This window comes from Chrysochloris asiatica, unplaced genomic scaffold (genome assembly GCF_000296735.1).
Source record: "Chrysochloris asiatica unplaced genomic scaffold, ChrAsi1.0 scaffold00048, whole genome shotgun sequence".
NCBI classification, from domain to species: Eukaryota; Metazoa; Chordata; class Mammalia; order Afrosoricida; family Chrysochloridae; genus Chrysochloris; species Chrysochloris asiatica.
Window position 1 is genome coordinate 11,954,027 of NW_006408566.1, and position 26,600 is coordinate 11,980,626.

Genomic DNA, 26,600 nt, shown 5'->3' on the forward strand with positions numbered 1-26,600 from the left:
ATAATTTTTATGCAAATACTAACCTTCCTTTTATAATGAATAATAGTTTTTCTAGATTACAATTTGACTCAGATAAACCAAAAAAAGCAAACCCACTTGCCATCTAGTCAGTGCTGACTCACAGCGAGCCTGTACAGGGTTTCCGAGGCTATAAATCTTTTTGGGAGCAGAAACTCTCATCTTTCTCTCACAGAGCAGCTGGTAGTTTCAAACTACTGACCTTGTAGTTAACAGTCAAGAGCTTATGCTACAGCTCCTTACCCATCAGGCTCCTTAGTTTAACTCAAATAGTAATATCTAACTTGTAAATTAGATTTCAATGACATAAAATAAGAATTAAAAGCATTCACTATTTGTACAAGATAACTATATTTTTCAGAGCCCAATTATGTGGAATAAAAATACACTGAAGTGTTTTTTTTTTAATGTATATTTTCTATGAGTATTATTTATGATAATATAGACTACATAACAAGATGGCAGTGTCCCAGATAAACATACCTTACAGAAAACACTGTTTTCTCTCAAAAGTTGGATATTTATAATGAGTAAAAGATACTTGTGTGGGAAAACATTTTATTTCTCTGTTCTAAAAAAAAAAAAGTGAAATGGTATCTTGCCACAGATCTCCTAAGAGCTTTTTAGAGCCCAAAGGCTTCCTATAAAATCTAAGGGTTGTCCCTGCCAAATGTAATATATCAAAACATTTCCTCGCAGTGCATAATAGGCATACGGTTATTTGCTTTTCAGCACACAATAGTCCTAAGGAATCTTGTGCCCAAAATTTCCATTAAAAACCCAGGTACATTTAGGCCATCATGGGGACTCATGCACAAAATAGAGTTGTTCCTCAGAATTCTAGGTTTAGCCCTATTTCTATCCTGACAAGTTTGAAGAATCATCCATCCTAAAGTGATCATGCCTATTTTGACATAAGACACAACAACTGAGAGTCATTTCAAAGACTAAGATTGACTAAATCTGGAGACTGTATCTTTTAGACTGGCCAGATGTAGACTGATATCCAGGACTGAAAATTCAGATCTCTGCTTCCTAATACACGCTATTCCATCACCTTTTCTTATCTCCACACATAACCTTAAATTTGCCAATGTGAATGGAAAATGGCAAGTCTTTCACGGGCACAAAACTCTTCTTAAGGAAAATAATTGTGAAACTAAAAATAAATAAAAAAATCCCTTGTAAAATGACACATTACAGGTAAACAGACACCTGGATAGTAAAGAGGCAGAAAGAACTCATTCAGACTTTATTATAGGCTTGCTACAGATTAAAATTTTTATATATGCAGTCTTTAAGAAAGTCATTTTACAAAATGAAATGGGAGAAGCTGTTGTTTTCAACATTGCTTTATCTTGAACTTAACTTTGTAGTCAGCTCTGAAGAAGAGTTTAGTCAAAACATTAACTCTGTCATTTTATTAGTTTCTTGCCTATAACTATTCTTGTCTGTTAGGAAGCCTACAATAAAGACTTTTATATAACATTCCATCAGGGAAATGTTTGTCTGTCGTTGGGCCTATATAAAGATTAAATATGATATTGCAGTAAGCCCTTGAATAGTATTATTCCTATTGCTGTGTAGTAGATGTATTTTGTAGTCCTCATAAAAAGAAATAGCCACATTTATGTATCTGCCTCACATATCTGGCCTCTGAGTAAATATATAATTAGAAAGATCTGAACAACCCCATAGGCAACATATAAAATCATTTAAAATCATTTCTTCTATCAATCTATTTTTAAACCATAATATCATTCAAGCCTGAGGACAGTAATTTTGAAGCTTTTCTTTTTGCAACAGTAGTATAGCTAAGACAAACATCTAAAGCAACTTTTCCAAAGTCTTGAATTGCTTGTATTTAGAGGGAAAAACCCACTGGCATGAATTATTTTATTAAGCATAACAAAATATGTTCACATCAGGGCATTTAGAGATGATGAACGTGAAATACTAAAAACGTGTAAGTGATTTGCCCAACATCACACTTATAAATTATAAAGGTACGACTGCTAATCGATCCTCAATTTTTAACCAATCTCATTAAACAAGAAAAAAATTCCTTGCAATTAATAGAACAAAAATACATAAATTGTTTGTTTTTAAGTGTCATAGAACTGGTTCTAACTCATAGCAACCCTGTTTAGGTATTTCTTAATTAGAAGATAGGACACAAAGTTTTAAAAAAGAAAACTAACAAAAATAAAGAAAAAAAATTACTTTCTCCAAACTTCAGTTCATATTACATTTTTAAATTAAATATTACAAAATCTGTATACTTCTCTATTTCGCAATTCAGTAAAACACACGAGCTGTAGATTTGCTTGACTCTCATTTTCGTTAAGAATATACAAGGTAGTATCCACTGATAGCCAAGGGGATGGGTTTCCTATAAAACAAAAAACCCAAACATCTTAAAATAAGCAATCATTACTTATCCTTTTCTATCTAAGAAATAAGTTAGTAGTTTCTTTTCCCCTTGGATATTTTTTAGAAATATACATTCAATTTTTATATTTAATCACTATAGCATGTGCATAATATACCTTTTTGCGATCTCTTGAGAGACATTTGATGTATAACTCACTTTCTGAAAATCATTAATATTTCTTGATTAATGATTCCTATCAAAGAGCTGAGACCACAAGGCAACCAAGCAGTCTGGAATCTAAAGAAACCTTTTAAGGCAGCCCCACCAAGGAGAAGTGTGATGGGAGCATTAGTGTAGCTGTGGTAGAACACAGGAGGAAGAGATGTCAGATGCTATCTTTGCCCTAACAACTGCAAAACATGTTATCTTTAGTAAGGTCCATTCCTCTGCATGTTAGAGCTGAATCTCCAAATGTCTATTTGACATTTCCACTTGGATTATTATTACTAAAACTAGTCCCCCCAGTCCCTGAAAACAAATAAACAAAACAAGCAACGGTCTACCTTCTCTATATCAAGTAATAGTAACAGAATCCCTCCAGTTTTATAGGTCAATAATTTTAGAAAAATCTTTACTTCTTTTTTCTCTCCCATATCATAACCAACCCATAGGAAATTCTGTGGTTCTACCTTCAAAACACACTGAGAATCTCTACTTTCTATCCCTCTATTGCTTACAACAAGGAGCTCTGGTAGCGTAGTGGTTACGAATCGGGCTGCGAACCTTAAGGTCAGTGGATCAAAACTACAAGCCACTCCGCAGGAGAAAGATGAGGCTTTCTACTCCCGTAAAGATTTACACCCTTGGAAACCCTGTACAGGGTCGCTATGGGTCGGACCCGACTCAATGGCACTTAACAACAACAATAACAACATTGCTTACAACAGGAAGAAGGAGTGAAGAACTACTTCCGAATATTTACTCACTGAAAACCTTATGAAAAGCAGAGAAACACGGTCAGATATTGTGCCGGAAAATGAGCCCCTCAGGTTGGAAGACACTCAAAATGTGACTGGGGAAGAGATGCCTCCTCAAAGTAGAGTTGAACGTGATGATGGGAATGGAATAAAGCCCACTGGAGAAAAGCCCATGGGACCTTCATTTGCTGATGGGGCACAACTCAAAATGAAGAGAAATAGCTGTAGACATTCATTAATAATAGGAACATGGAATGTACTAACTATGAATCTAGGAAACTGGGAAATTGTCAAAAATGAAATGGAACACATAAACATCAATATCTTAGGCATTACTGAGCTGAAATGGACTGGTATTGGTAATTTTGAATCTGACAACAACATGGTTCACTATGCTGGGAATAACAAACTGAAGAGGAATGGTGTTGCATTCATTGTCAAAAAGAACATATCCAGATCAGTCATGAGGTACAACGCTGTCTGTGATAGGATAATATCCATGTGCCTACAGGAAAGACCTGTTAATACCACTATTATTCAAATTTAGGCACCAACCACTAAAGCCAGTGAGGATGAAATAGAATTCTACCAACTTCTTCAATCTGAAATTGATCAAACATGCAAACAAGATGATTGATCATTACTGGTGATCAGAATGCAAAGGTTGGGAGCAAAGAGGAATGATCAGTAGTTAGAAAATATGGCCTTGGTGATAGAAATGATGCTGGAGATTGCATGATAGAATTCTGCAAAATCAATGATTTATTCATTTAAAATACTTTCTTTAGACAGCATAAGAGACAACTATATACATGGATCTCGCCAGATGGAATACATAGAAATAAAATTGATTACATCTGTGGAAAGAAATGATGGAAAAGCTCCATATCATCAGTCAAAACAAGGCTAGGGGCAGATTGTGGAACAGACCATCAATTGCTCATATGCAAATTCAAACTAAAGGTGAAGAAAATGAAAACAAGTCCATGAGAGCCAAAATATGACCTTGAATATATCCCACCTGAATTTAGAGAACATCTGAAGAAGAGATTTGTAGGATGACATCAAGAACATCATACAAGAAGAAAGCAAGAAGTCATTGTGAAGACAAGAAAGAAGGAAAAGGTCAAAATGGACGTCAGAGGAGACACTGAAACTTGTTCTCCAGCATAGAGATGCTAAAGCTAATGGAAGAAATGAGGAGGTCCAAGAGCTGAACAGAAAATTTCAAAGGTCAGCTTGAGAAGATAAAGCCAAATATTACAATGAAATGTGTAAAAGATCTGGAGTCAGAAAACTAAAAAGGAAGAACACTCTGAGAATTTCTCAAGCTGGGGGAACTGAAGAAAATATTCAAACCTCGACTTGTGTTATTGAAAAGAAGATGGAAGGAATATGTGGAGTCACTATACCAAAAGGAAATGGTTGATGTTCAACTATTTCAAGAGGTAGCATATGATCAAGAGCCAATGATACTGAAGGAAGAAGTCCAAAGTGCATTGAAGGAACTGGCAAAGAGCAAGGCACCAGGAATTGATGGGATAAAAATTGAAATCTTTCAAGAAAGTGAGACAGCACAGGAGACACTCACTCATCTATGCCAAGAAATTTGGAAGACAACTATCTGGCTGACTGATTGGAAGAGATCCATATTTGTGCTCATTCCAAAGAGAGGTGACCCAATGGAATGTGGAAATCATCAGACAATCTCTTTGATATTCCACGCGAGTAAAGTTTTACTAAAGACAATACAGAAACTGTTGCAAGCATATATTGACAGGGATCTTCAAGAGGTTCAAGCCGGATTCAGAAGAGGCTGTGGAACGAGGGATATCATTGCTGATATCTTGGCTGAAAGCAGAGAATATCAGAAAGATGTTTTCCTGTGTTTTATTGACTATGCAAAGGCTTTCGATGGTGTGGATCATGACTATGGACAACACTGCGAAGTAAGAGTATTCCTGAACATGTAATTGTGCTCATGAAGAATCTGTACATGGACCAAGAGGCAGTTCTTCGGACAGAACATGGGAACACTGAATGGTTTAAAATTAAGAAAGGTGTGTGACAGGGTTGTATTCTTTCACCATATTTATTCAACCTGTATGCTGAGCAAATAATCCGAGAAGCTGGGTTCTATGAAGAAAAATGTGGCATAAGGATTGGAGGAAGACTCATTAACAACCTGTGATATGCAGATGATACAATCTTGCTTACTGAAAGTGAAGAGGACTTAAAATACTTACTGATGAAGATCAAAGACTATATAGTCTTTGGTATGGATTGCATCTCAATGTAATGAAAACAAAAATCACCACCACTGGACCAATAAACAATATTCTAATCAAGGGAGTAAAGACTGAAGTTGTCAAGGACTTCATTCTTCTCGGATCAACTATCAACACTCATGGAAGCAGCAGTCAAGATACCAAATGATGTAGTGCATTAGGCAAATCTGCTGCACAAGACCTTTTTAAAGTGTTGAAGAACAAAGATGTCAGCTTGAAAACTAAAGTGTGCCTGACCCTAGCCATGGTGTTTTCATTAATCTCATATGCATGCGAAAGCTGGACAGTGAATAAGGGAGACTATAGAAGAATTTAAGCTTTTGAGTTATGGTGTTGGAGGAGAATATTGAAAGTGCCATGGGCTGCCAAAAGAACCAACAGATCTATGTTGGAAGAAGTGCAGCCAGAGTGCTCCTTGGAAGCCAGGATGGCCAAACTTTGTCTCTCATACTTCAGATATATTGTCAGGAGGGACCAGTCTCTGGAGAAGGATATCATGTTTGGTAAGGTGAAGGGTCAGAAAAAAGAGGAAGACCCCTAGTGAGATGGATTGGCCAAGTGGCAGCATCAGTGGGCTCTGGTGTGGCAACAATTGTGAGGTTGGCCCAGGATTGGTCAGTGTTTCATTCTGTTATGCATAGAGTTGATATGAGTCAGTACCAACTCTATGGAACCTAACAACAACAACAATCAATCTGGGATTGCCTTGTGATTTGCTATAAGCGACAGAAAGTAACAGAAAAGACATATTGACAGCTTTCAGCCCAGATCTTAGCAATCTCAATTGGTCATCTGTTTTCTCTTTCAGATCCCTACTATGCCATGAAAACAAGTCCAGGCCAGCTTACAAAAGGATAAGAGATCACATAAAGCAAATATAAGTTTTCTCAGCTGAGATGTGACACATATGAGAGTACAGTCAAGGTCAGCACAGCTGCATAACCTGTAGCTGACTTTAGGTGTGTGAGTGATTCCCCTCAGAAAAAAACGCTAAGTCTGCCTCAGAGCAGAACTTGCCAGTTGACCTACAGATTCATGAATAAAACTGTTTTATGCCACTGACTTTGGAGTTAGTTTGTAATGTAGCAACTGAAACTGAAACACCTCTTTCAAAATCTGCACACAGACTTTTCCAAATGCCACCTTCTTAATGAAGCATGGACTAACCACTGAATTTAAATCCAGTGGCATTACTAAGGAAAGGTGGACTTCACTAGGTGACACTGTCAGAAGGAGTGAGAATAAAATCACTATCTATAAAATTTTGGTGTACTGTTTCGGTAAAAATTTATTATTTTTCATAAAAATATCCTTCTAGTCAGTTATAACAACAAAAGCACTTTGCATGAGCCCCACGTACATGAGTCAACACCTTTAAGGCTAAAACTCTATGCTAATTTCCTTTCTAAAACTTCGAATGCACTCTGGTGAGAGCTGTCGTGCTTACCCACCTACAATGATGCTTCAGTCATGGGATTTTAGCAGCATGCACTCACAAGCACATGCTGCTATTTTTGTTGCTGCTGGTATTTTCATAGTTGCTGATTTTGTCAAATTTTCTGATGTTTTAGCTACAATATTGTGGTAATTAGCATTTGTGAACCTATACCAATAAATTTTTGAGAATGAAGCAGTAATTAAAGGAAAAGAAGACAACATTTTTCAAAAGGCTTCCATTTAGTTACTAATGATGTTGAAACTAATAGTGCTATAATTCAACGTGGAATTATTTTACAAAACAATTTTGTTGTTAGTATTCATATAATCTAAGAAATATTACATTTAAGCAATTTACAACTGTAATTTATCATAAAACATCAGTGATTAAATTTGGTAATCAACACTAGTAAGGATTCTATATAGAGCCCTGGTAGTGTAGTGGATTACGAGCTAGGCTGCTAACCTCAAGGTCAGCAGTTTGGATCTACCAACTGCTCCATGGGAGAAAGATGAGGGGTTTTGCTCTATGAAGATTTATAGTTTCAAGATTGCTAGGAGCTGGAACCGACTCTATGGCACACAACCACCACCACTGAGGATTTTTTATGGTCTGATACAAGAGGAGGTCCACAGAGGTGTGGGGGTGAGACCTGAGTTCCTACACTGAATGACACCTACCTTAGTGATACCACTGTTTCAAAGGCAACTCCTGTCTCCTCAGCATTCACAATCTCCCTTACCCTCTTTGTTTTTCCCATGGCACTGTTCCTATTCAAAATACCATGGTATTTCCTATATATTATGACTTACTGTCTATTTCTCCCACTAGAATGTAAGCTCCATGAGAAGATGGGTTTTTGTACATTTTTTTGGTACTCATATGTCTCCTAAGCACCTGAAATGATGCTTGGCAAATAACAGGCTGTCAGTAAAAACGTTGTTGATTTTTTTGTTTTTTAAATAAATGTATAAAGGAATCTACTCATAAAAATATGAAGAATTAAGCACTACATTGAATTTTCAGGGCTATCTTGATTCCCATCTCTGAAAAATGGCTATTGTAGTCAGCATTTAAAAATGTCAAATACCAATTGTTGTAAGTATCCTACCACATAGGCAGCAAAAGGAGTCCTGGTGTGGGTTAATGAGCCAGACTGCAAAGCTGTTTGAACTGCAAGGTCGGTGGTTCAAGCTCACCAGCTGCTCTTTGGAAACCCTATACAGGGTCGCTATGGGTCGGAATTTACTCGATGGCACTTAACAACAACAAAGGGAAAACAGAACAAGAGTAGGAAAGAAACACTCTAATAATATACATAAACATTGAGAAACAAAGATTAATTTATAACAATCAGTATTAAAATAATAAGGAAAACCCCTTATTGATATCTTTGTTGTTAAGTGCCGTCAAGTCGGTTCCGACTCATAGTTACCCTGTGTAGGGCTTCAGATGAGCTGCTGGTGATCTTGAACCACTGATCTTGTGGTTCAACCCAACCTTGCAGTCTAGAGAATTAACCTGCAGTGTCACATCAGAATTCACTAGGGTAGTATGGTGGTGGTTCTGGTGCTTGTGTGCCATGGAGTCAGTTCCAACTCATAGCAACCTTTCATAGGGTTTCTGAGACTGTAAATCCTTACAGGAACAGAAAGGCACATCTTTCTCCCTCAGAACAGCTGGTAGTTTCAAACTGCTGACCTTAAGGTTAGCAGCCCGACTTATAACCACTATGCTACTGCTGTTGTTATGTGCCGTGGAGTCAGTTCCGACTTAGTGACCTTGTACAGGGTTTCCTAGGCTGTAAATCTTTACAGGAGCAGAAAGCCTTATCTTTCTCACGCGGAGCGGCTGGTAGTTTTGAACTGCTGACCTTAAGGTTCGCAGCCCGATTCGTAACCACTATGCTACTAGAGCTCCTTAAATTTTCTCTAATGACCATATATACAAGAAAAATATTATCATGAATGCAAATATCACTAAAGAATGTCTGTTTATAGGAATTAAAAAATACTTAGCTTCATAATGTCCCAAATTAAGCTCCGATAGACTTTTTCTCAAACATATAATCTTTAAAATATCCAAAAATGGAAAAAGTTAAGAATTAACTAGCAAATAAAATTTAAATTATATCATGAAGAAACCAGGTAACAATATGTTCTTGCTTTTAGATGAAATCAAAATAAAACTTGCTTCAAACATAAACACAGTCATTTACGTGTTTTGCAAATATGATACTCCTTTATTTTTTTAAAGTCTAATTGTATGTTTCTAACTTAGGCAGATTATTTTCTTCACTAACTAGGACTATCAAATACTTATATATAAGTTTTCATAGAGGACACAATATGACTTTCTAAAAAATATACAGAAAATTTAAACTTGCCTTCTACTTGACTCAGGTTTAGCGGTTTAATTGTTACATAAACCATGGACCTCTGAGCAATTTGCAGCCTATAGTGATGACTAATGATTTCACCATCATCTTCTAGGAAGAAGCAACCTTTTGTTTGTGCACATTGCCATTCCTGAAATGAAGGAAAACCATTTTTCAAACAATGTTAATAAATGTTATGGCACTGAATTATTAGGTCATTTCTGAGCGCTTATCATTATAGAGAATGCTTTAATGAGCAGTTTCTGTCTAACCATTTTCCTTCTAATGAATTATTTCCTTGAGAACTAGGCAAATTGTATATACATTTTTAAGACTACTGACATGTATCCCATATTGCTTTATAAAACAGTTATGCTAATTTTCTAATGCCGCCAATGGCACGTGAATGGAAGAATTTTACCCTTGCCATTAATTGGTAAGTATTGTAATCCTGGAATAAATTAGGTGGTGGGGGTAGGGTAATTTCTTAAGCAAGGGGTGGGCACACAAAATATGCATTAGAGTATTCAATATATCTGTATTTTATAAAGATGAAGTATTTCATAATAAGAAATGGTTTTATCACTTTACACTCATTTGAGTTTCTCTGATTACAAGCAAGGTTGAACATAATCCCATGTATTTATTATTTTTGTGTGTGTGTCAGTCTGTTCATCTCCTACCTTCATAACTCTATTGAAGACTGTGAGTTTTTCTTACACATTTTAATAAATTTCTTGACTACTTTTGCTTTGATGCATGTATTTGGCACAAATTATTTTTTGTATTTCCTATTATCTTATTTATTTCCTAAAATATGATTATTTTCCAAGTTAGGCTTTCCATTTTGATATTCATCTTTTCATTGGAGGTTTCTTAAACTGAATTTTAAGATTTTACTATTGCTGCAGAGTAATTGTACTAGTTTTCAGTCAGTCATTTGTATTTCACCATACCTTTTGGGGCATAAAAATATGTATTTTTAATTTTGAGAAATTAAAGTATGACCACAAATTATTGGAATTCGTCATTATAAGTATATTTCCCATGACAGAGAGAAGTCATTAAATATGATAATTCATTCTCTCTATGAAACCCTATATGGTAAACATAGTGCCATTTGAATGAACAGAAAAATTGAAGTACCAAGAGGTTACCTGGGTTCACAGGCTTTACAAGGAATTTGTAGAAATATTAGGTCTAGAGTGCATGACTTTAACATTAGACTGTGTTTCCAAAAGATATCTCAGAAACCAAATTCAAAATTATTAAGTCTATAATACACTAAGGGGGTTCTAGTGTGGTGCTATAGGATCAGTATTGGGCTGCTATTCTCAAGGTCAGCAGTTCAAACCCACCAGCTGCTCCTCAGAAACCCTATACAGGGTAGCTATGAATCAGAACCAACAGCTGTTGTTAGATGTCTTTGAGTAAGTACTAACTCATAGTGACATTAAGCACAACAGAACGAAACAATGCCCAATCCTGTGCCAACCTAACAATCGTTGTTACGCTTAAGACAATTTCTGCTGCCACTGTGCCAATCCATCTTGTTAGGGGTCTTCTTCTTTTTTGCTGACCCTCCACTTTACCAAGCATGATGTCCTTCTCTAGGAACTTGTTCCTCCTGATAATATATCTGAAGTATGAGAGACAAAGTCTGGCCATCTTGCCTTCTACAGAGCATTCTGGTTGTACTTCTTCCATAACAGATTTGTTTTTTTGGCAGTTCAGTCTATTCTCTTCCAACACCATAACTCAAATGCATCAATTCCTCTACAGTCTTCTTTATTCATTGTCCAACTTTCACATGCATATGAGGTTACTGAAAATACCAAAGCCTGGGTCAGGTGTACCTAAGTCCTCAAACTGACATCTCCACTCTTGAACACTTTAAATAGGTCTTGTGCAGCAGATTTGCCTACTGTAATATGTAGTTTGACTTCATGACTGCTGCTTCTATGAGTGTTGATGGTTGATCCGAGCAAAATAAAGTCGTTGACAACTTCAATCCTTTCTCCATCTACCTTGATGTTATTTAGTGGTCCAGTGGTGAGGATTTTTGTTTTGTTTACATTAACAAAAACATAACATGAAAAAATTCAAACTTGGGCTTTAGTCAAAACTTTAAATATTAATGCTGAGAAACAGTATGCACTGAACTTGATTTGGTTTCCTTGTAAATCTCTTGGCTGGGAACGTATATGAACTAACAATAGAAACTGACATTACATAATCAACTAACAATAGATACTGACATTACATAATCAACATGAACTTGGACCACGATAAGTGAGAAAAGAATATATACTCATACAGGATTGACAAGTTACTCTTTGAGACGGCTTAATACATTTTCCTTTCAATTAATTCTGGTTATAAAATTATCAGGTGGAGTTTCATCTAATATATTTTATGAATATACTTTTTCTGTTTATCTATCTGGATTGGTAATGACACTAGAATTTCAGAATACTAAAGGGCGAAGAAGGATTTTTAAAATACTTTTCTTTTTATAGATGAGTAAAGAAAAAATAAAACGCATATGATAATTGTTATTGAATACAGAGCGAGAGCTAGAACCCAGGTTACCTTCTTTCCCAGTCTACTAGTTATAGTGTTCTAAATTCTGTTCTATTTCACATTTGAATATTTTTACTATGGCAATGTTTACTGTGGTAAACATTTGTCACAGTCTTTTTAAAAATTAGTTTTTATAAGAAACTGCATGCTTATTATATTATTATAATACAGTATTATAAATAATTATTATTGTGAATTATCCATATATAACTATTTGGTCTTCTTATAAAAGAAAATATAGATTCTAATACTTGAGAAATTTCTTTAATTTGTATTGTAATCATAGGTGAATCAATCCTCTATCTTCAAAAATGCATAAATTAAACAGTCGAAGCTACTGCGCTTTGCCTGAAAGATACATTGGTGGTGAACATAATTTGTGGTGCTTGTGTGGTGCTGTGGGTAAATGTGCCAGACTGCAAAGCTACTTGAACTACAAGGTTGGTGGTTCAAGCTCACAAACTGCTCCTTAAAAACCCTATACAGAGTTGCTATTGGTCGGAACTGACTCAACAGCACTTCAAAACAACAACATCGAAGACTTAATAAAGCAAAAATTGTTTTCCATGTGCTGAGAGTATTTCTAGGGGCAGTTACATGGAATGATGCATGTTTTTATAAAATTTAGTTGGGGAGTGCATTAAACAAATGTTTTAATTATAAATATTCCCTAAGTTTCTATTCTTTACCCAAAACAATTGTGAAGATGGTGTGACCAGGCACTGTTTCGTTCTGTTGTGCACAGGGTTATTATGAGTTGGAACCAACTTGATGGCACCTAACAACAATAAGTTTCCATTCTAGAAACTAATGCTACAGATAGAATGGATTTTTTAAAGACAGCAACCTGCATGCTACAACATTATGTATGGGTTAATAAAACTGGAAAATGATACAAAAATAAAAACATCGTTTATAAAAAGGCCACATTATATTAACCACACTTCAATGTAAAAATCTCATTAGTTTGTACACTAAATAGAAGAATTTTCAGTTCAAGGGCATTCAGTTTCTTAAGAGCATTCAGTTTCTTACTATATGCCAATTATCAAACATACAATGTTTATTTCATCTAAAAAGTCTTTAAAAATATACAGAGTTTCATTGAAGAACAAACAAGATGGCGGATTAGGTAGAAGTGCAGTGAGGAGCTCCATCAGCAACAACACAGAATACTGGATCAAGCAGGCTCAGGGGATGGTCTCAGAACTCTGAACCACATATAAAGATTGGAAGGCTTACAGCTAGGGGAATTTGTAGCAGAAGCAAGAAATCCATTGCTTTCTAATTCAAGATGCTCAGCTGCTCCCAGAGATGTCATCTGGGAGAGACCAAGTGGGAGAAGGATAAGAACAGCCACAGATGCCTGGCAGAACTGTGGAGATGAAGGTATGGATTTTTTTTTTTTTTTTTTTTGTAGCTATTCATTTGTCTCTCGCTGTCTGCGCACCTCCATTCTGGTAACTAGAGGGGTGTCTGAGCGAGTGGACACCCCACCCCCACCCCCAGAGGGTTCTACTACACATGCGTACAGGTCTCCTTGAAATATAAAGTGCAGTTTCCACTTAAAACCAATGGCAGTGCAAAACAGCCACAGCTGGCCCTGAACTGTTTATCACTAGGAAAGAGGCCTGAATGGGGATTGTGGATTGGGACAGGCAGACTGAAAATGAAACAGGCTGAATATTAAATCCTCAGTTATGTCACAATGACCAACAGTGGCATCTTGGAATTTCTCAGGAAGAAAAGTGAAAAGGGAAGCCCATCTCCTGATTACATCTACCTGGATGCAATTAGAAAATATAAAAAATACCAAAATACACACCCAAGTATTAAGGCCACAGATAATGTCTGAATATGCCCAAGAAATAGAAACAGATGACCATATCAGCTCATGTCCAGAAATGAGATAAAGTGATTGAGACAAAGGAGCTGGAAGTAGACCTACATGCAATACTGGAAGGTGGGCAGGCTCTGGAAATGCCTGAGAAGGAATTCAGAAAAATGATTACAAAATGTATCAAAACACTATATAATGGAGTTGAGAAAAATAAGGAAGAAGTCAGGAAAGCACTACAGGAACAATCAAATAAGATAAATACAGCACTGGAAACAATTCAAAACCTACAGAAAGAGGTCCAAATGATTAACAATAGAATATCAGAAATGGACAATACACTGACAGGGCAAAGGAGTAGAATTAAAGAGAAAGAAGCCAGAACTAGTGAGCTAGAAGATAAATCTCTCAACACTACTAAGATAGAAGAGCAAGCACAAAAAAGGATTTAAAAAAATCAGAAGAAGGCCTAAGATTCAGGTTGGACAACACAAAGAGGAATAACTTAAGAATTATCAGCATTCCAGAACAGGAAGAATCACACAAGTCCACAGAGGAGATAGTTGAAGAGCTTCTGGAAGAAACTTTCCCTAACATCCTGAAAAGTGAAAAGATAGCAATCAAGAAGCTCAACGAACCCCAGGAAGGATAGACCCTAAAAGACAATAACCAAGACATGTAATAATCAAGCTCTTCAAAATCAAAGATAAGGAGAGAATCCTGAAAGCAGCCAGGGAAAAGAGAAGTGTAACATTCAAAGGCAATCAAATCAGATTAAGCTTGGATCACTCAACAGAAACCATGCAGGCAAGAAGGCAATGGGGAGACATATACAAAACACTGAAAGAAAAAAACTGCCAACCAAGAATCCTCTACCCAGCAAAGCTGTCAATCAAATATGATGGTGTAATGGAAACATTCCAGTATAAACAGAAGCTAAGGGATTTTGTCAAAGCCTGCCCTGCTATGAAAAACATCCTAAAGGAAGTTCTGTGGGCTGAGAACCAATAAGAACAGACAACAACCAGAAAATTATGTACATGGCAGCATCACCCTGAACTCAATCAACAAATGGAAGAGTCAAGAACAGAATAAAATTATAAGAACAGAGGATCTGGGCGGTCAATCTATGATCAAAACAATTACAGTATGAAAGAAGGTAAACACAGAGGAATAGAGATCCAGGTGGTGAGAAGATCAGGTAATTACAGGATAAAATAGACTGTCTTAAATTGAGGGAAGAGTTAATGGAATATAAGGTAACCACAACAGTGGGGCTGGGGTTGGGGTTTTAGTTTGGGTGTTGAGGAGGGCAATACAAGTAGGGGAGGAGGTGGAAGAACAAGCTAGATAGGGGAACACTTTGACAGGTTTGCATGGCCTAAGTGGGGCAAAGGTAAATAGTAATGCATGCTTAACCTTGGAACAACAGGGATCGAGGCATAGTTTGAAGAGAGGAAATAATACTAAAATGCTTGACTGTCCTATGAATATTCATTTCCCTTTCCTACTATTCTAATATAGACACTTGAGTGGGATAGAAAGGAATGTTGGGAAACATGATTAGAGAAAACCTGTAAGCCCGTCTTCCGCCTATAACTGATTGGAATACTTAAAAGGGGTTCTAGAACTTGCCCAGTGAAATAGGCCTCTTGCAAAGCCTTTGCAGAGTATAGGACCCTAGGTGGAATCCTGAGTCCCATCCAGAACCTTATGAGGTGGGACATTCCCACTAGCAAGGACAAGCAGACCAGCCTGGAACAGTTAGAGCAACAGAAGATACATCTTCAAAGAAAGTTCATCAGGAAAAACCCAAAACAAAAATGTCAGCATGACTGGCTACTACAATAAGCAAGCTGTTTGTCAGGCAGCCATCAAGGCAAGCAATCAAGTTCCTTCAGGACAAACTTCCCTCTGGACTGAAACTCAAAGGGAACACATGAACAGGCATGTAAGCTTGCTGGCGACCACAATGGTCTACTGGTGAGTGGAAGAGGGAGGAAGGCAGTAATGAAGAAATAGGCTGAGTTCAACCACAGTCCATTGACTTCCATTGACCTGGAGATGAGAGAAAGAAGAGTAAGGGCTGGTTGGTCCAAAGTGTGGTGAGACCTGGGGACATCTAAGCCCATGGACAAGGATATAGCCACAAAGAGCTAGAACTGAGAGTGAAGCATTCAGCTGATATGAAGTGAGGGGAGATGCACAAGAACATCCAAACTTGCAGATAGTACCCACTTGACCTAGCCTCGATGGCTTGATAATCAGACTAGAGGAAGATTACAAAAGAAAAAATAATTTTTTTTTTTTTTTTGATAAAGGAAACAAGGGTAAATTGCTACAATTTGATGAACCTGACCTAAACTCATAGAGGTAGTAACTCTAAATACCAACAGAGAGGGAAGGAGTCTTCACACCAAGTATCAATGGTATCTCTCTGTACACAGCGTAGATAGGGACAAGCAACTTAGACATTGGCTACCTAAAGGCACGAAGTGACTGGCTTACAAAGTTTCAAGAAGGAGTATAGTTTTAGAGTGTGGGGGCAAAGAAAAAGTCCCCACTGAATAGTTTTCATCTTGTATAGGTGCGTCTGGTGAAAAGAGATGGGGATAAGAGTCGTATGATTCAATAGTGAATAATTGTCATCATGACTAATTATGACTGTCACAATTGTAAAGGTCGAAGTTTTGTAACAAAAACAGGGAGTGATTAATCTTACAGTCCAGAAAAGAGGACCCCAGGACCATCAAGGGAGAAGAGCACAAGCAGAATGCAGGACCTTATCCAGATAAGCAGCGACAACACACCGAGGCAGAGATGGGGTTTTGGAGATGGGGAGTGGATGAGGACTCTAGATTCATGGGAAGAGAGGGACTAAGAGCTGGTGGCCAGGAGGCTGACTTGCAGAATGTACTCTTTAGAGGTGTAAATTATTATATATGCCTGAGTGTTTTGTTTGTTTGTTTTTTAAAAAAAAAGCTAAAGTGAATAGAGAGAAATACTGTTAACTGATGGTATATGGAGGGGATTATAATCATTGTAATGAAACAAGGTATATGATTTGTTGAATGTAAAACTGATGATCTGCCCTGTAAACTTTCACTCAATCCACGATAAAAACCTTAAAAAAAAAAAACAAGAAAAATATACAGAGTTTCAATCACACAGAGCATTTCTCTAGGACCCAGACTACAAAATACTGACAACTTGGCTGCCTCATTTAAATACATCAATTTAAAAGGATTATAGATTAAGTTGATGGTTTGAGTATTATGGACAAAATGATGAAACAAGGTAGTTTTTTTTTTTTTTTTTTAAGTTTATAATGATAGGGTAAGAAATTCCAAGTGTGGTATAATTATTTGACAATATAAAGTACACATTAAACAGTAGCTTGTAATACTTATATAGTGCATGAGGTGGTGCTATATTCTACCAATTCAGTTAAAGTCATATAAACCCAAATAGAACTGTTAATTTACTGATTTGTCATATATAACCTTTATTTCCATTCGTAATATATAGTTAAATGCTAATAGCACAGTTACAAATAAAAAATAAAGTATAAAATTCTATCTAAGCAGGTAAATGCATCAGTAAAGCTACATCTTTCTTATTAGTACACTACAGTGAATGTAATTTAGTTTGACATGAATTCTGTTACTACTAACACTTAAGGTGAGGTAGAATTGTTAACCAGGTTATTTGTCATAGATTAGTCAGAGAAAAAGCTTATGTCATTATCAGCATAAATACTGTGATAATTTTTTTATAAAGATACTCCACAGCACATACTATTTGTTTTGCTGTATGTTGCGAAGACAAGGAGGTAAGGAGATAATTATTGAAATTTTTGTTATTCTAGAATTACAAACCATACATACTCAAAAACAAAAGGCTAAATAAATTCTTTATATTTACAAAGGTAAAATGTAATTTAATTGACAGACTGAATTGGTATTTTGAAAGTGTGAAAAACTGTTCTAATAAGATTCTTATTTGGAGCCTTCATAAAAGCTAATGGGAACGTAATAATGTTAACTATTTTCAGTTTTAAACATGTGTGTGTGTACATATATATATAATGTATATATTGTGTATTGTGTATATGTGTATATATGTTGTTGTTGTTAACTGTGGAGTCAGTTCCAACTCATAGTGATCTTGCACAGGATTTCCGAGAGGCTGCAAATCTTTACAGGAGAAGAAAGCCTCATCTTTCTCCCGTGGAACAGCTGGTAGTTTCCAACAGCCGACCTTGAGGTTAGAAGCCTGATTTGCACACACACGCACGCATACACACATATATACGGTACTTAACAACAACTGTGTTAGCAGTAACACAGATCAATATATATCTATGTCTCTATGTATAGAAATACTGTTAACTGATGGTATGTATAGAGAGAGACATAGATATATATTGATGGCGTGCCTTCAAATCAGTTTTAATTCATAACAACTCTGTACATGTTTCTGAATCTGCAAATCTCTTTTGAAGCAGAAAGCCTCAACTTTCTCCAGTGGAGCAGCTGGGCCGTTAAGTAGATTCAGACTCATAGTGACCCTATATAGTGTTTCCAAGGAGAGGCTGGTAGATTTGAGCTGCCAACTGTGTGGTCGACTGTTTATTCTACAGCAACGCACCAGGACTCACTCTCCCTCTCCCTCTTCCTATTCCTCCCACCGCCCCCCCCCCCCATATACTTATACATGTTGTTGTTAAGTGCTATTGAGTTGGTTCCAACTCATAATAAGCTTGTATATGGTTTCTGAGGAGTGGTTGGTGAATTTGAACCACTAGACCTTGCAGTTCAAACTGACTTTTTGGTCTAGTACTTATCCTACAGTGCCACACCAGGACTCCATACATATCATCATATATATAATTATACATATGTATACAATACCGCAGTGGATCCATACAATAAGTACTAGATTGTGAATCACAACATTGGTAGTTTGAGGCTACCAGCCACTCCCATGAAAAAGATGGGTCTTTCTGTTCCTGCAAAGATTTAAAGGCTTGGAACTCCTATACAGACAGAATTAACAATAATACATACATACATGTTGTTATGTTGTTAAGTGCTGTCGAGTCAATTCTGACACATAGCGACCCTATACAGGTTTCCAAGGCTGTAAATCTTTACAGGAGCAGAAAGCGTCCTCTTTCTCCCGCAGAACAGCTGGTAGTTTTAAACTGCTGACCTTAAGGTTTGCAGCCCAATTGATAACCACTACGCTACCAGAGCTCCTTACATTCATACATACATACATACATATAAATAAGGAGCTTTGGTAGCATGGTGGTTACCAATTGGGCTGCTAACCTCAAGTCAGCAGTTCAAAACTACTGGCTGTTCCTCAGGGGAAAGATGAGGCTTTCTGCTCCCGTAAAGACTTACATCCTTGGAAACCCTGTACAGGGTTACTACTAGTTGGAACCAACTCCATAATGTCTGTATGTGAAACATGTTATATGACATATACATATAAAACATAAATATAGGCATGTTCTAAGTAGGAGTCTGGATGAAGGAACTACTACATCTCTAGAGTTTATAACTATAACAGAATTTTACAATAATTTCCTAATTTCTGAAAAGGTTCTCCTCTATCTCATCTATAAACTTCTCTGTTCCACATGAAATCCAAACATTTAAAAATATTTGAAGATCATTAATTTTTAAATCCTGTTAGTATTTTATTCTCTGTAAATATCAATAAATTATACAATAACTGGGGGGGCATGGTGCCTCTGTATAATAAGAACTGGACTGTAAACCACAAGGTCAGTATTTCAAGCCCACCAGCCACTCTTGGGTGAACGATGCTCCCACAAAGATTACAGCCTCAGAAACCCTATATAGAGTCACTATCAGTTGAAACTGACTCGTGGCACTTAATAACAACATATAATAACTACATTCATAAGTAAGTACTTCTCAGAGTAATTATGAATGTTCTAAAATATTGTAAAATTTAAAACAACATGATTTCAAAATAAAATGCAAAGAACTACATTTTATGAAAACAAAAGGGTCAAAGATTTTTCAAAACTCATTTCAGCTCATCTAAGAAACACCAGATGATAAACAACAGTGGGTAACATCAAGGTCAGAAGCAGAATATAACAAATAAGATAAGAAATTCAGGGCTATTGAGTATTTCCAAAAGCCACTACACTTTTAAAAATTGACAAAATGTCATCTATTTTTAATAATTTGATTTCTTTAGTAGGTCTTATCGTGGTGGTGGTGAATCAGGCTGCGAACCACAAGGTCACCAGTTCGGAAACTACCAGCTGTTCCATGGGAGAAAGATGAGGCTTTCTGCTCCCGTAAAGATTTACCACCTCAGAAACCCTGTATAGGGTCGCTATGAGTCGGAACCAACTCCACGGCATGTAACCACCACCACTAACAACTATCAACAACCCCATTCCCTATTCTTGATGGCTAAGACGTAAAACTTGAATTGTCTCTTTTTACACATCATTATGGGATTAATTTTAGGATTGTTTATTAGGTTTTCCTTTCATCCTAAGCCGAACTCTCATCATTTTACATCTAGATAACTCTAGCAGTCTCTCAGATAACTGAGTTGAAGCTTTCATCACACAACACACAATACAATGGTAGAATTGTACCTACATACTATAGGGTCACTATGAGTCGCAATTGACTCAATGGCTTTAGGGTTTTTTTAAACTACAGTTTCCTAAGCTATACTTCCATCTTGTCATTCCCATTAAAGACCTCTCAAGACCAGTAAAAATATTTACAAGACTATTCACTATTTCACTATTACAGTGAATGCTATATACTTGGTATTGTGCTAAATGCTTTAAACGTGATCTGATTGAAATCTTTCAAAAACACACTAAATATAAAGCTCTTCAACAGTGTCTGGTATAGAAGAGTCACTTAAATATTATTTATTTAAATATTCATTTACTCATTGAATAAATGAAATACTATGTATCTTATACCTCCTTGATATACTCTTAATAATAGAATGAAAAGTTTTATTCTTTGAGTCAAGGTCCATATTTTGCAGTAAGCAAATAGCTGGCATATGCTAACTGCTTAAACAGTATTTGCTGAATTGAACTAGATTAAAGATAATGTATTGGCTTGGGCACAGTTGATAAAACTCAGACAAGAAGTTGTCATTTAATATAACCGGTAACGTAGTGGTTATGAATCGGGCTGCGAACCTTAGGGTCAGCAGTTAGAAACTACCAGCTGTTCTGCAGGAGAAAGAGGAGGCTTTCTGCTCCTGTAAAGATTTACAGCCTTGGAAACTCTGTACAGGGTCGCTATGGGTCGGAATCAACTCGACAGCACTTAACAACAATACTAATATTTATCTATATTTCTCTTTAAATGTTTAAAATTATGTTTATTTACTCCTTTGAATCACATAAATCATAATTATTTAACTAAGTCCATTTTATTAGATTTAATTTAATTGCAAAATACAAAAAGGTTCCATTGGTGGAGAATAATATTGTTGGGACACTAAATATTACGTATGAACATGTTGGACATGCACACCAAATTGCTTAGGGTGTATAGATTCCTAAACAGTCTGAACAAAATTCCCTGGAGATAATGTTTTAAAATTTTAATATAGAACAAATGTCACTGTCTAGCAATTTAAAGATATAAGGGACTTCAGAGTTCAATAACAAATACAGAGTTGTTATTTGAAACAAAAATGTAGCTCTTGAGGACAATCAGTTCAGTTTTCTAACAGCAGTTATAGTATGTGGTCATAACCATTTTTCCCCCTTTTACAGAGGTCTCTAGGTGCACATTTTTAATGTATCCTAGCAGTTTCCAGTTAATGTTTTATATTTCTGTAGCTATTATTTTCTGTTGAAAGAAAACTAGTAAAGGTTGAGTCTAGAAAGGGAAAACAAAGGAAGAAGATCAATATTAACACTCTACAAATATTGACTTAGCAAAGTGACTTTGTTGTCTTTGTCTCACAGGAATAGATACTCAGTGATTTATTTATAAGAAACAACTATAGCACGTATTTGTTAAGCAAAACATATTTGCTGGCCAAAATATAATAACTTAGTTGTCAAGATCAAAAATCTAAGTTCTCAGTTTCAAATTGAATACTTTACAATAATGTTATTTATTGTCTTTACTTTAAAAGTGTTACAACTAGTATAGATGTATAAAATGCTGTGATACACACATACCAAGAAAAAAAAAATCAAAGAATTACACCTACAAACTTTAATGGTTCTTGGTAGACAATGAATAGTTATTAATAATCAATGTTAAAATTTTCAGAAATGGTCACATCTATTACCTTGCTTTAAAATACTATACCTTCAGTGAATTTGGCTCAGTTAACTTTGAGCTTCGGTTACTATTACCCATAGTAATTGTGAAGGAAACAGATGTTCTGAACTGTCTAGCTGTTGATAGTAAGGAGCTCGTACTGTCACCTATAATAAACAACAGTTATTTGGTCTCACATAATGAAAAGTTATCAGTAAGAAGTTTATTTCTAAGCACAGTATAGAAGGAAAAACTTATGTATCAATTTTGTTCTTCTCACTCTACCTATTGAAGCAAATTAAGTTTTTTGTTTATCAGGCTTTAACAGTTCCTAATTTATGGGCTACTACCAATAAAATTCCTTAGTTCAATATGTCACCATTTACCCTGAAATTCTAGTTTTAAATAAAATATATAAGCATAGCCAAGTCAAATTCCATCATCAAATTTTACTTCACAGATTTGTACAAATCTAAGGCAGTCTAGATATGGTAGCTAACAAAAGAATTCTCATCTATTACTGATAAGCTAAGATGGAAGGGAAAGTTTATCTGAGTATGATTCTCCATTCCTGCTCAGGAAATTCTTAGGATTAAATGTAAATACCTTTATGTGAGAATGTTTCCTGATCAGTTTTTCTTATGATTCTAGGTGATGGTTTTGGTACGGGTGATGGTTCCCTTTCAGGTGACCCTTCAATGTGGCTTCCAAACTGCTGACGCCTCAGTTTACTGTCAAGCTCCAGTTTTTCTAGTGTAGTCTTAAGGCACTGCTCATTGGTTGTCATATATAATTTACAAAACTATAGGAAATAAAAAAGTAGTCCAGTGGGTAAAACACTCAATCACACATTTGGGAGGAGGAGAAGACAAATGCACATTAGTAGGCAAGGGATAGACTGATAGATGGAATATATTTCCTATTGAACTGGTTACTCATTTTATTTTCTTGAATCAGAACTGACCACCCTCAAGTGACCTAGTGAAATATAGCCATGATTCAATGAGGAGGTCATACTCTGAGTAAAAATAAAATGTTACACAAGGAAAAGTAATTTATTATTTTTTTTTACAAGACATGTATAGACGTCAAGTTGTTCTAAATAATTTTTATGATTCTTCCACCCCGGAAAAAGTACATTTCTGAGGAGTTCCTGTTTTATGTACTTTAGCTTTATTAAACTGTTTTAAACGTAGTTATAATAGATTATAATTCTGGGCCTGGAGAGATTGCATTTCAAATACAATTAGTACACAATATATAAGTATGTCATCACCAATATTAAAAAGATATGTCTTTAAAAACAATTTTCCTACACAGTATGCAAATTTACATCAATATGAATTTATGTAATTTTTCATTACCTTGATGTAATCAAATTTGCCATCCGCATTTACATCAGCCAAATTTATTATGGCATTTACTTCTTCTCCAGTCATCTTCTCACCTCTCTGAAAAAAAACAAGATGCATTTCAAAGAAACGATTAACACTTTGTTATTCATAGATAGCATAAATACATTTTAATCTTTTCTACAGGTAAGTTTGAATATATAGTTTCCTTATACATCTCAGAATGAGATGTCAAGCAAAAATGACTGTTACACATAAACTAAAAATTCCACAATTCTTTTAAATTTTCTGAAAGCTCACTGAAATTCTATTTACTAAACTTCAACAACTGTGATTCATACATCAGTAATAATTGTTGGATGTTTAGTAACATCATACCAAGGAAGATAATGGGTTTCTAATCCCATTTATATTTTGTTTCTTTTACCTATCACATTTGGACCTATTACTAATTTACAAAAAATTATAAGCAGGTAAAAAACTGCGTGGGGCATGGGCACAAGGTAGCATGGTCCCTGCTTTATACGTCTTTTTTTCTTTATAAAGCACCTGTCATCTAGAAAGATCCCTAAACACTATATAAATAACATATATGTGATTCATTTCACTTGCCAATGAAATATTGATTTTTAATGTGAACTTCAGAAGAAGCCAAAACAAGATTCCAAGTTGTTTTGCAAAACATGTATATTACAAAACTGTTCCTCAGATCTTACCTTTGTTAGAATTTTATAAAGGTCACTGTGTAGAATAGAGCCATCATCATTTACATCTAACTTCTTAAATGATTTTAAAAGTACTGCTTTTGAAGCAGGTTTTTCCTTTCTTAGAATTACACAAAAATCATCAAAATTCAGTTTGGTAGTTTGAGGAGTCCAATACTTATTAATGGTCTTTTGGGATGGATTTCTTCCTGCATACTGAAGAGCTGCGCAAGAAAAAAGTAATATTTGTTATAGTAACATGTGAATTATTTAGCTATATATTTTTCTTTTAAAGTTATTACATAAGATATTAAACAAATGCACACACACAGAGCAATGCATTACCTTTGGCGATATCAATGTATCCCTAACAATCAAAACCAAAAATATATGTCTCACCAGCTACAGATTGATTTTTTGATACCAGCAATAAAAGAACTATATATTCTTTGTATTCTGATCGTTTTGGTCTCATCCTACATGATTACATTAACTGGTAGGTAATATGTGTTTTACCTCTTAGGAGCTCTTGGAGGGAAAAAAAAAAAAGGCTAAAAATAACCATTTACCTAATTTTTATTATTTTAAATAATATTTTATTGTTCATGGTGAAAGTTTGCATACCAAAGTAGATTTCCATTTAAGAATTTCTACACAAATTATTCAGCGATACTGGCTATATTTTTCACAATGTGTCATCATTTTCATTCCTTCTGTTCTGGTTGGACCAGTACTCTAGTTTCGCTGCCTTACCTCCTAATCTTTCCTTTAAAGTAATTTTTGACCACTTGGTTTTATCGAGTTGATCGGAGCTTTCTTTTGTTTTAAAGAAGGTCATTCATTACTCATGGGTGAGACTTATTTTATAAGTCTATTTGTTATTTTGCTAAAAAGTGACCTCAAGGGATTATTTCAGTTTAAAGTTTAAAGATTATTTCAGGAGTACTCTCCATTCAACCTGTTCATCAAATCTGAGCTCTTTTAAGAATTAGAGTTACGTCCACATTTTCTCCCATTCTGTCAGGATCCATCCATTGTGGCCCTGACCAGAATGGTCAGTTGTCGTCACAGGCCATCTAGTTCTTCTGGCCTCAGGGTAGATAAGGCTGTGGTTTGTGTAGACTATTAATTCTGTAGACGGCTTTCTTCTCTGAGTCTTTGGTTTCCTTCTTTCTCTTTTGTTCTAGATGAAGCACCTAATTATTTTGAGGATGAAAGCCTCCATTGTTACTTTTGTTCTGGCTCAACAAATATCTTAATGAAGACTCAATTGAGAAATTCATTACACTGAGAATATTAATGTCAACAAGAGCATGCTATATAAAATGTTCATTGCTGCTATGTAGTAGCTTTTCAAAAATATTAATCATGTTCTGAATATCAAATATATGCACAGAAGGTATCCATCTGCAGTTGTTGCTACTGTGTGCCGTCAAGTCACTACCGACTCATAGCGACCATGTCTAGTGTTCCCAAGACTGTGAATATTTATGGGAGCAGAAAGCCTCAACTTTCTCATGCAGAGCATCTGCTGAATTTGAACTGCTGACCTTGTAGTTAGCAGATCAATGCTACCATGCCATGGGCTCCTTTGCAGTTTGGGCCTTGCTAAAAGTCAAGAATGTCACTATACCTCAACAAAAGACTATTAGAAAGATGAAAAGGTCAAAATATTCTCATTTTAACTTTTCAAAAGTAATACTATAGAGAACTAACAAGATGGCGGATTGGGTGGAAGTGCAGTAAAGAGCTCCATCAGCAACAACACAGAACACAGGACCAAGCAGGCTCAAGGGATGGTCCCAGGACTCTGAACCACATATAAAGGAATATTTAGAAGGCTGGAAGGCTTACAGCTAGGGGAATTTGTAGCAGAAGCAAGAAATCTATTGCTTCTAATTAAGACGCTCCAGGAGCCACCATCTTGGGTGAAACCAAGCAGAGGAAGGATCAGAGTAGCCATGGATGATAACGGTGTGGACATTCTTTTCTTTTGGTATCTGTTCATTGGTCCCTTGCTGTCTGCGCACCTCTATTCTGGTGACTATAGGGGTGCCTGAGCTAGTGGACACCCAGCCTCACCTTCTGAGGGTTCTACTACGCATGCACACAGATCTCCTCGAAATTTAAAGAGACAGTTTCCACTTAAAACCAAATGGCCACAGCCAGCCCTAAACTATTTATAACCAGAAAAAAGGCTTGAATGGGGATTGTGGAGCGGGACAGGCACACAAAAAAGGAAATAGTCTGAAAATTAAATTCTAAGTTACGTCAAAACAACCAACAATGGCATCTTGAAATTTCTCAAGAAGAAGAGTGAAAAGGGAAGCCCATTTCCTGATC

The 26,600-nt window shown here is 35.9% G+C and overlaps 1 protein-coding gene across 1 annotated transcript in view; it reads right to left on the reverse strand.

Moving 5' to 3' along the window:
• EFCAB7 (EF-hand calcium binding domain 7) overlaps positions 1-26,600 on the reverse strand; it is a 78,952-nt gene that overhangs the window by 36,409 nt on the left and 15,943 nt on the right. The window contains exons 3-8 of the mRNA XM_006862465.1: positions 24,270-24,481; positions 23,566-23,652; positions 22,808-23,003; positions 22,250-22,368; positions 9,482-9,623; positions 2,301-2,410 (exon numbers count right to left, since the gene is read on the reverse strand). Of these exons, the coding sequence (XP_006862527.1) occupies positions 2,301-2,410; positions 9,482-9,623; positions 22,250-22,368; positions 22,808-23,003; positions 23,566-23,652; positions 24,270-24,481 (866 nt within the window). The remainder of the gene's footprint in view (positions 1-2,300; positions 2,411-9,481; positions 9,624-22,249; positions 22,369-22,807; positions 23,004-23,565; positions 23,653-24,269; positions 24,482-26,600) is intronic.